Source organism: Oryzias latipes, chromosome 9, assembly GCF_002234675.1.
Source record: "Oryzias latipes chromosome 9, ASM223467v1".
Taxonomy (NCBI): Eukaryota; Metazoa; Chordata; class Actinopteri; order Beloniformes; family Adrianichthyidae; genus Oryzias; species Oryzias latipes.
The window spans coordinates 19,925,451-19,937,524 of NC_019867.2; the positions used below are offsets into that span (position 1 = coordinate 19,925,451).

The 12,074-nt window shown below is 37.4% G+C and overlaps 1 protein-coding gene across 3 annotated transcripts in view; it reads right to left on the reverse strand.

The window, feature by feature from the left end:
• slc15a4 (solute carrier family 15 member 4) overlaps positions 1-12,074 on the reverse strand; it is a 38,493-nt gene that overhangs the window by 8,566 nt on the left and 17,853 nt on the right. For all 3 annotated transcript variants that reach the window (XM_020706125.2, XM_020706128.2, XM_004072720.4), the window contains 2 exons: positions 9,491-9,649; positions 3,200-3,358 (listed from right to left, as the gene is read on the reverse strand). In XM_020706125.2, coding sequence (XP_020561784.1) covers positions 3,200-3,358; positions 9,491-9,649 — 318 coding nt within the window. The remainder of the gene's footprint in view (positions 1-3,199; positions 3,359-9,490; positions 9,650-12,074) is intronic.

Consider the following 12,074-nt stretch of genomic DNA (forward strand, 5'->3'; position numbering starts at 1 on the left):
ATTCTGTCAAATTTGCACGTTCAAAATACTGCAAATGACTTTTATGATGAATTTGACCTAGCTTTTTATCAAACACAGAGAGATGGGGCATGATGGAACTTCAGCACGACAAGGAGAGATGAGCATCCACCAGTGCGATGTTGAACCGGCACTGCAGACTCCGTGTATTGCTCCAGGGACAGCTTTACTTAAGAGGGGCAGGCCTATGTAATCAGACCCCCAGCCTGTGATTAATGTTGCTGTCTGTCTTCAGGAACTGTGTGGCTCAGTAAAACTCAGCACAGCTCACCCAAGATGCTGTTTACTGCACACAATTTTGCCCACAGCTATAGGACTGAGCTGAATTCATTCCAACTTCCACCTACAGAGCCATGAGACGTGGACGACACTAGCATTCCGCAAACTGAAAAGGAAAAAAAAAACAGAATAAACTATGATTCCTGGCTGTTTTTAATGGATGAGCACTGTGGTACATGTTTTTTTTTTAATCATTGGCCAGGAGGATGTTTTGTTCCATTTCTCCAACTCACCTTCTAAATTACTTGTTTTGGAAAGCAATAGGAGTCAAACAGTCAGCCTGGCTCAAGTTATTCTTCCCCTTAAGTGCTGTGAGGCTGAGCAGAGGATGGATTTATGGAGCTCTGCAAGCATTTTCCAGTGTTAACATCATTAAAACCCCCTCCCAATATGCCGGTATCACTTTATTAATAACCTATTTGCCGTTTGTGAATTAACAATTTACTGTGCTGGCCTATTTAGCACATACTCAGGGAAAAGTACAGCTGGGGTGGGAGCCTCCACTCGCCAGGGCTCCTATCCATCTGCTACCACATTTTATTCATTACACCTCTTGTTTAGATTTACACAAATGTGACTTTTTTTTAATAAAAAAACTGGATGATTATCTTAATAGTATTTTCAGTGTAAGGAAAACTCCTATAACTGCATATGAATAATAGTTTCATCGACATTAAGGAGCACATGAACCAAATATACTTTATTTCTTTTCTTTTTTTACCTTGGCAGCCTAAAAATATGAGTTAAAATGTATTTTCTTTTACACAGTCTGCATTCTCACTTTAAAACATGACAGTTACAATTTTTTTTTGTCCAAATGTTTTGCATTTATGTTGCTTTCACATTTTGTGTAGTTTTGTTGCAATACCTACAAATTGTAATCACTTCTGTTCATCAATAATGCCACCATGAACTTTGTCTAAGTCAATTATGCAAAAAAAACAAAAACAAAAACAGGATAAAACCCAGAAATGTTGTTAAATGCAACCAGCGTGGATAATCCTTTTCATCCTAAATCTGTTCTTGATAAATATTTTAAGCCTTAAAATGTTTTTTGATCACATTTTTCAACCGTGTGACGATCCAATACCAGAGTATTTGGCACGACGTGTGGACGGGGATCACTTTAAAGGAACCCAGATTGTAACAGCTAACATTAACCATTAGTTTATAGCAGCTAATGAACATCACAGTCTCATCAGGAGGTCACAATGTTGTGATGATTCCAAAAATTCAATCAATCAAACATTTTGCTATTCATTGTAATCGCTAAAACTCTTCCACTTGTTTCATTTTTCAATATTTACACTGTGTTATACAGTGGTCCCTCGCTATAATACAGTGCACCCTTTTCGGTCTCGCTGCAACGCAGATGTTTTTCTGAGCAAACTTATTTTTCTATAAAAGCTTTGAATTGTAAGAGTTGAAACAAGAGAAATAAGTGTGAATGTTGGGAAAAGTGTATTAAGTGTTTAGGCGGCATTTTTACATCCTTAAAACAGCTGTATTCATACTTTGTGGATTTCACCTATCATGGATTATTTATGGAATGCAAGCCCCTGGATAAACGGGGGAACACTGCATATTCTATAATATATACCAATAAAAAAATAAACTTGAGTCATCAGTTTTGCTGCAGTTTAAACTCCCACTCCAACTATATTGTTTTCTTTTGTAAAATCGTTTCCATTGATCTTTTAATTATGAATATGCAGTTTTTAGCAAAAATCAAAAAGCCTGAGTTGTTTTTTAAGACATATTTTCAGCAGTGCGGCAGGAGTTCATCTGAAAAGCTCATCACGGTTGTGGGTGGGAAGGCAGCTCAGCTAATTTTCCCATCAGGCCTTTTTTTACGCGCTCCTCTGTTAGGTTGTAGCACCTAAAAAGCCCAAGCTAACAGTAGCGTATCAAAAAAAAGCGGCGGAAAATATAAGAGATATGCAGCAGAAAAGTTTTGAGTCAGATGCCAGCACAGACAAGAAAAATGAAGACAAGAATGTGTATTTTTTCTGCGAGTGGATGCTTCAGAATTGAAGCGGAAGAGGCCAGCTTTGTCCTCGTCAGAAGTCTGAGCTTTTTTAAACATCTGGTTTTATTTGCTCCCGTTCCAACCCGATTTGAAAAAGGAAATACATGATTTAATAAATATCTTCCAATATGAGAAAAATGCTACAAGAACACGTTAAAAACACCAACAACACAATTTTCATTGGAGTGAGTCTTTAAAGTTAAACTCATGAATCAGATAATACTAGAGAAAGGCCATTTGGCTAGCAGTCCTAAAAAGCAGCTACTTCTGTCCAGTTGTCATTGTTATATCACCCTCGTCCTTTTCACTTTGCTTTCAGGGCGGCCGTGGTGCAGCGGTAGGGCGGTCGACCCATGATCATAAAATTGCAGATTTGATTCCCGCCTTGCACGTCCATGAGTGGAAGGGTCCTTGGGCAAGACACTGAACCCCAACTTGCTGGTGGGAGGTTGGTTGTGTTGTGTTTTGGCAGTGTGTGAATGTGTATGTGTGTGACTGGGTGAATGGGTCTGTGACTGTAAAGCGCTTTGGGCTTTGAAGAAGGTAGAAAAGCGCTATAAAAGTATACGCCATTTACCATTTCTAACTCCAAGACATGCGTTTGGCACCTTATTCTCTAAAATCTGTCTTTATACCAGTTTTATTCTCTAATGCTGTGTAATAGGGCTTCAAAACTTTTAACAGATTCCTGCTGATGCCAAAAAAAGAGACTTTAACCAATGTACATACAAATCAATACTTTAAATGCACAGCCATAAGAGCTATTGCCTGGGTTTTTAAATATCTTGGCATCATTCTGATAAGAACAGATGAGTAGGGTGACTGTTTTCTTTTGTCTTTTTTGTCTTGTGCTGTGTCTGTTGGGTGTCTTACCAAAGTCTTTTTGTGATGACATCCAGCCAATGGCCTTTAGGGAGACAATAGCCAAAAGACCAGAGCCTACGAAGGAGCCAATCCCAGAGAAGAAAAAGAAGAGCCCCATGATGGCACTCTGCATGGACTTGGGGGCTGCAGAATATGCAAACTCTAGACCTGCAACAAAGAGCATTAACACATGTGAGTATGAAAAATCCATTTTGGTTTTAAGATTCTGTGTAAATCTGGTCCTTTATTACAACTGCATTTATTTTGGAAAAATTACTTTAACAAAGATGAAAGGAAGGGCTGACCTCTTCTTAGAGGTCACTATAGATGTCTTTTTCTCATTCTCATTTGTGTTTTCGCCTTAGACGAAAACTGGACCAATGATCTCTGGTCATCGTGAGATCCTGAACAGCCAAAATAAAGGCTGGAGTTGAGCGGCCTTATTGACTGGACGTTTATGTGAAGAACGGTCCCTGTTCTGTACTGCTGTGCCTGAAAATTGGCTTTGTCAAAATGAGCTATGCAATCTCTTATTGTAGAGTAAAAATGTAACAGATAAGATAGACTTTTATATGGCTTGGAAACATATTGGGTTTTGCTGAGTGTTCAATTCATAGAATTCTTAATGGTTTCTCTAGCAGCTTGCCTTGCTGTGGATTTTCTATGGCGATTTGTGGTGCCATTGTTTGCTACCCACTCTGCTTGGTTCACATGCCTTCATGCTTACTGTATCATCACAGAGAAAGAAGAAGAAAATAGGCAGAAAAAAAAAATCTTGAGATTCTGTCCTACTGTAAGCTGTCACAGATGATTTCATGGCGTTTCAAACGTGAGTAGAAACTCCCCTTTACCAACATCTGTTCGTAGTGATAAAAAAACCCCAAACATTTTGAAACCTTCTATCAAATGTTTGTATGAGTTTATTTTATAAAAACATGGAGTTGAGAGCGGGCACAACACTGCAATGATGAAGCACGGCTACCCAATGGAGAATGCTGACCTTTAGACACATATTGCATTTGTTCATATTCTAAGCTAACCTTTGGATAGCAACAAAACGCGGTCGATAGCTATGGAATGCACATTATAGAAGACTGCAATATGTAGCTGCATTAGGTAGTGAGGGTTACATAAAAACATCCCTGCATTGCAGAAGGAACAGCACAGACTGGAATGTTGAGGTAAATCTGTTATATGCCCATGACGTGAAATTCATGCTTAAATACATTTACCCTTATACCAGAAGAAAAACCTGAACTTTCTAGATCAAAAACAGTTTTGAAGGGAAATGTATATATTACATGGGTATTGTGCATGTATTATTTATTTTTCCTTTTTCTTTTTTGTCTATGATTTGTTAATTTCAAAGCACAGCACAGTCTTTACAAAAGGTAAGTTGCATAATGAGAGTATAGTAGGAAATCCTTATGTTCAGAATATGACAAGGTTATTTATTGAAGTTTGACTTCATAAAAGGACTGTCCCAAACTTATTTTAATAGAATAAGAATATCACCTTTCACTAAAGAATTATATATATATTTTTTCTTCTATATTCCTTTAAAGACCCAATCCAATGAAAACTGTGTTTTAGGTGTTATAAAAAAATGTATCTTATATTGCATTTCTGAGTATTTCTTTATTTAAATCTTTGGGAGCAGGTGACAACAATGGGCTAGGAAGAAGCCTGTAGCAGAGAGGGAGGTGTTAGAGTCAGCCAGCCACAAGCTCCCAGATCCATCCCATTCTGATGCATCCACTTGCAGACAAATAGATCCATGTATGTCTTTGTTTTTCCTTTCCGATCTGACTCCGGATTGTACGGCTGGATAGCTCCAACATTGCTTGCCATTTCTGTTGCACTGCTACTGTTAGGTTTAGGTTGTGAGGCGATGTAAACTAGCGGGGGAGAGTTTACAAAGGGATGATGGGAAATGAGGCAGGCTTGCTCTGAGCTGACAGTCCCACCAATATATATATTTTTTTTTTCTTCTTTTTTTGACAGTCCCGCCAACAACTCAGAGGCGATTTTTAATAAACTACTACCGCTCTGCAGAAACTACATCCTAGAAAATAACTCCAGTTTTTGACTTCACTTAAAAACGTCATAATCATACTTAAAAGACCACTGGGAACACTTTGAAAAAAGATCAAAAGATGACTGGAGTGGGACTTTAGAGAAGTTAGAAAACAACAAAACAATTTACAAATGCTTAAATTCTCTTTTTTCTTAAAAATAAAATAAGAAAAGGAATCAAACTAGCATCATAAGAGTCACTACATCGTCATCTACTGCAAAAGCAGAAGATCAAAGCCAAGAACTGGAAACATGTCTGAACATACTTGCAGCACACTAATAAGGTCTCAGGCTATGATCAATAAAGAAGACAATAGACAAAAAATATAGATTGAGAGACTGAATACAAGGCAATTTATTAGTTGAGGAAGGTGCTGTATTTCAGAAAGGAATGACTCATTGCTACGCTAAGATCAGTCTAAAAACTCCATCCAAGAATTTTCCCATGTTTTCTAAAGGATATTGTTGGTGTCGTTTTTCTCTTGTGCTGCAACAATCTCATAAAGTAAGAGCAATTCCTCATTCTGTTGCATCACACTGTTACAGGGAGAATTTCCTTGACACTTTTAACAGATGTTATGGTGTAAAAATGACAATTAATCTTTTAGCCTAAGTGCAAAGTGGCAGATTACTGTAATGTTTTTACATAATAATCCACAAAATGAGCTAAAACCTGCCACTTGCGACACAAACTATTTATAAATGATTTATTGGGATTACCTAATAAAATGTTTTTTTTTAAAAAGATGCCATCTATTCTGCTTAAGTTCTAATAAAATATTATAAATAGACATAAGCAGAAAATATATTTTGAAATAAACAATAAATGCTAAGCTTAACATATAAAGCTAAATTACACCTGACCTGGAGTTTCACCAGCATTTATGACAGGACCATATTAATGGTGATTTACACATTTACCAATCCAATAATGGATAAATACATTTGTTTTAGTAACTTTAACAATCGGATGCATTAAATGCTGAAACGTTTGATTATTTATTTGTATTATTTTTAAAACGTTTGTGATAAATATCTACATTTGTAAGATTGAAATGTAATTTTATACTTCATATTGAATTGCCAATTGCAAAATGTTTTTATAATATGTATGATAAAATTGCAAATTGAATTGTCAATTCAGAATTGCGAAATACTTTGAATTATGGGTGAAAAACACTCCATACAAACCCAAAACATGTGGATCTGCAAGCTTGGACTACCAGCAACCCTTCAGGTTGAACTTCCAAGTTTATAGCTTCCATGTTTTTTTTGTTTTTGTTTTTTAATGAATTAAGCTCTTAATTTTACCACATTACAGTCAAACTGGCTGGAGGGCTCAGAGAAAAGCAGTGCTGTTTAGGAGCATTGTTCTTTATTGTTCCCAGATTGTATAAGTTGAGATGCAGAAATGAACTGCATCCCACTGACAGTGATTTTTCAAAGTATTCCACAGGGGATTTTGTGTGTCCTAATTTTCATAGTTTCAGTATCAAATCTACTTTATGTTGTGATTTGGCAATAATTGTGCACTGCTCAATTAAACTAAATGTTGGGCTCTGGAGTAACATTGTTCTCAAGATGCCTTCCTTGGTAAAAAGTGAGAAAGAATTAGGTAAAAGTGAGATTTTAACACAATAATTTATTAGTTGTTGTAGTTTTTATGACCTGCTGTAATGTATATTTGCATATTAGTTTGTTATTGTTAATGTATAAGAGCGTGTTACAAATATAGAGGACTTAGAAAGAGTGGCCTTCTCACTTTTAACACATACCTATTCTAACACCAGTGTTGGCATGCAGCATTTGTTAAAAAAATGTTTTAATAAGAGCATAGAAATAATTGTCATGCAAGAATTGTAGCAAGTGCATTTCATTCAAATGAAGGTTTTCAGACTGGCCCCCAGTAGATTCCAATGGATTCCATTTTTCATCTTTGTAAAAGACTGTGTGCTGTAGATTGTAAATTCCCCAGCTTTGAAGGATTTGAAAACCGTTGCATTCTGTTTTACCCTCATTTTGCACTGCTTTGAAGTTTTTGAGAAACGATCAACAGTCCAGTTTGTTTGAATTCACTAAGCCAGGGAGGCTCACTAATGCCTTAGTCACAACTGCCCTTACGGGTGGACCAGCAGACTCAGAGACAGTTTTCTCCACCTGGCTGTCAGGAAGCTGAACTCTCTCCCAGCCCTGCCCCCCCTCCCCTCTTGTTGCCCCGTTGCCCCCCTGCTCTGCTGAACTCTGACACGCACACGTCATTCTACCTCATCAGCAATGAACTGCACCTTCCACCAGTAAAAAATGAAGAACTATACTAAAGTCACTTTATTTTTTCTCATTCTTACAGTCACTTTTTTTTCTCTCTTTTTATAGTCACTTTATTTTTTTCCGTCTTATTCTATTTTATTTTGTATTTTTGAAGTTAGATTCCCTGTTTAGACTGGAGTTTGAAGAGAAACGGAATTTCAATTTCCACGTATTCAATTTCCACCTGTTTATTCTACCGGCATGCTGCGGGCAACTCTTACGTTTAAACAACACGTAAGAGTAAAGGAATGCTGCATTCACACCGGGTTTGGAAATGCGTGTTCGACTGACCGCTTCCAATGAAAGGTCTACAGTGAGGCAAATAAGTATCTGAACACCCTGGGATTTTTTGCAAGTTCTCCTGTTACTGTACCAAATATTAACATAGATTTTCTCAGGTGTTCAAATACTTACTTGCAGCAATAGAATACATACAAATTATTTTAAAAAAATCAAGCATTGTGATTTCCAGATTTATTTTTAGATTGTCTATCACAGTGGACATGCACCTAAGATTAAAAAATGTCCGACCCCTCAATGATTTTTAAGTGGGAGAACTCGCAAAATCATAGGGTGTTCACATAGCCTACTTATTTCCTTACTTTACGTAAACACGCATGTGCACGCATTGGGCTTCCGCATTTAAAACCCTTCCATTCAAAATCTATTTTTGGGCTCTAAATATAAAGTCTGTGGCAATTAAACACGCGCTGAAAGTTACACCAGTTGAACTTTGACCAATAAGGGACGCTGATTTCAAAGTTAATGTTCAAAGCATGAAGGTGCCAACCGGTTGAAAATTGTTTGTGAAGAAGAAAATAATAATTAAGGTTTGAGCTGGAATTATATGACAGCAAGTCTTTCATTTGTCAAAATAGAGCTGTGAAAGAAAAAGCCTGAAGCAAGACTCACGAGGTTTTTCCACCGCTTCCACATTTCACATCAAGGCTCAACCAACTGTGAGAACATGCCCTGGTATCAGGTAACGAAAGACCTGTGTGAACAAATGCTGAAGGCGCATTCAAGAATGACATTTACCATGTTCTTGAACACGTGCCCATCGCGTACGTAGCATAAGGGGAAAGTAGGTGAGACGCAGGCACGTTCATTTTTTTCAACCTCCCCAAACCCTGCGCACACACTGCATTCCCCATACAGGTATGCCCATTTTTCGCCTGCGTAAGAGCAGCTGTGACTAAGGCATAAGCGAGGAAAGCTCACTAAACTGCATGAGTCCAGCTTAAAGCTGTGGTATTTTAAATCAATGAGATCTGGTGTAGTTTATCTTGGTTAGGGATGGGGTCGTTTTTTATACTTAAGACGGAGCGGAGACATTTTTCTATATGTCACTTTACTATATATTATATTTATTATCAAAACTAGAATCATTTTGGCCAGAGTCAACATCCTGGCCAAAAGTTGATATCATAAAGCTTTTGTGTTTATTTTTAGTTAACCACAGAAACATAAAGTTAGCCACATGGAGTAAATCCAATGCTGTTAGAATTTCAAATGTTAAAAGGTACATTTATCTAAAGCCTAATTTTAAAATGATTCATCACTGAACAATGACTGGCGATGCCAAAAAAACAATTATCGATTGATGTCTTGGGCCGTTTACGCTGGACAGCAACCCACCAACACATTAAGACGGAGTAGCCTCATTATGAATCACAAAAGGGTTCAGACGTCAGTCCTTACAGCATTTTATCAACCAGAAGGAGTCCTGTGGGTTTTAGCCCACACTTTATATGTAGAACAATATAGTTTGGAGGAAAATCAGCCTGGCCCAAAGCAACCTAATCCCGTTCCTCAAGAGTGTTTCATTGTTAGTCAAGCTCACAATTTCTGCCTCACCACAAAATTAATGAGAGTTTGTGAGACACGAATTCCACAGAGGAAGTCGAACAACTGTACCTGCAATGCTGGCAAAGATTTCGCTGATTCCTATCAGCACATATTGAGGCACTTGCCACCATATGGGTAAATCTGCGACGTAGTAGATAACGTTGCCAAGCACCTGGTTAATGGTACCATTTGATTTGACAATCTCCAGGCGCTTGGTCTCCAGAATACCTGATTGGAAAGACACACACAAACACACACACACACACATACACACACACACAAAAAAGCCCAAGAAAACATTAGTAGGAGAGACAAGAAAAATATTGTTTAAACATCAACATATATATTTAGACACAACATACTAAATGCAAACACTCTGACAATATTTTGGGGATGGGAAAACTACTTTTGGAGAAGATCCCTGTTAAGGATTGAGCTATTTTGAAGGGTTTACTAGCACTTAATTAGGAGAATATCCGCTTGGCTGCATATTACTGCTCTTAGTAATGGGACAGCGCAGACAGTTCAATAATAACAAGCGAGCAGTAGTCATCTATCGTAGCCGCCTCTTTATTCGATAGCTTTTATCATGTAACCAGAGGCTATTTCCAGATAACTCCCAGAGACAGCTTACTATCATAACACAACTTAATACTTCATTTGAGATGAGTGATACTTAGCAACTCTGCTTCTGCTCTGGTGAATTAAAAAAATAAGTATAACAACATTAAAAAAAAGAGCTTTAGCAAATAAATGCAGACACTTTATTTTAGGGAAAACAACAAATCTCATATCTAATGTCAGACCAATACTTGAAAACTGGGCTTTTTGTCCTTTGAATTCTAGGAGTAAACAATCAGAGGAAGATTGCTGTTTGTTTGACAGCATGTCATCAGCTGTCCCGCAACAAATGGGAGGGTCATTTGTCGCATCATGACACATCATAACAAACAGTGTGTCCATAAAAGTTTTTGGGTTGTTGTGATTTTTTCAAACAGAAGCCGACAAAAGTGGTTTCGACACTGTGGCACAGTTCTTGCTGAGGACAGATCAGGAGAATGACATTTCCATACAGAAGAACATTGTTAGGACACAATGTATCACACTAGGCTGCTCATCTGTTGGTCTCTAGACAAAACCATTTGAAGGAGGAAAGGGAGAAGGGTAAGAAAGAAAAAGAGTTCAACATGTAACTCCAATGTGAAGCAGCTCCCAAGAGTCAGTGTGTAACAGATCAAATGTGGATGAGGGAACTGCTGATAAAAAGCCCACAAGGACGTACTTCTGACTGTATGATTACTAAAAAATAATGATAATCTGTAGGTGTAAAACTAAATGGTTAATCTCTAAGGCCTTCCTTAAAACGTGCTTCCGTTTAATCACATATGATTTCACTCCAAATATCCAGGACAGAACTCTTCCGCACTCTAGTTGTGTATTCAGCATCTATTCTGTGACCAATGGCCACACCACAGCACCATCTTAAACCCTTTTTCTCCACTTGCAGAAGTCAGAATTGCTTTTAGCCATACGCTGAATTTATTTTGCCTGAATTTAAATGGTAGGATTGATTTTTTTCCCCCACACATGGAAAAATACAGACCTGTACCCTGTAAGAGGAAATATCAAAATATCAATGTTGTCAGGAATTATATGTTCTAAAAATTTACTATTGCTAAACATGATTTCTTAATACATACCTTAAACTATTGTACTTAGCACATTGCTAAATGGTTTTTACAATCAGACCAGAATAAGATAAAAAAAACTCTGGCAAAATAGTTTCCTGTTGAATCCATAAAATATTCATTCAGCATGAATAATGTTTCTTGATTATTAAATGTAAAAATACAAGAAACAGCTTTCATAAGGAAGTGAATTTAGATTTGAGACTACAAATTATATTAATATTATATAAGTGAGCATATGGAAAAAAATATGGTTTAAACGTTTACATTCAGATATTTAGGATTTGTTTTCAAATTTAAGCAACATAAAATTCTAATTTAGTCCATGTTTCATTTGAGAAGTGGGGGCTCATACATTTAAAACTATATTTTAAGAGCTTTTTGAATGTAATTTTCTATTATAGCAGTCAAACTTATAACAGCTAATAACTGTTGTCACATTTTATTTAGTGCATGTTTAACAGTTGGAAACTGGAGGAAGTGCAGCAGTCAATTTGAAAGGTCAATGTGAGGGATGTAATGTTCCCAAGGATAAAAAAAAAAGGATAAAGGAGCAGTTGTTGAAAAATATAATGAAAATTGATTTTTCAGAGGCCTGTACGGTGTGGGGGTTAGCACTCTCGCCTCACAGTGAGAAGATTTCAATCCTGGTTGGGTCCTTTTGGTGTGGAATTTGCCAGCGTGGGTTTTCTCTGGACCTACTGGGTTTCTCCCACGGTCCAAACACAAGCCTCATTAGTTGATTGGTTATTCTAAATTGTTCCTTCAGTGGGAATGAGTCTGCGATGGACTGTCCAGGGTGTGCCCCGCCTTTGCCCTGAAATAACTGCGACAGCCTCCCGTAACCCCTGAGACCCTGCACAGGACTAAGCAGAGAATGAATGGAGGATTTCTTAGAAGTGTTTCTGGTTTGCTTTCATTCTGCCTTTTTTTTCAAAGCACATTAGTGAGTATCAGTACATTAC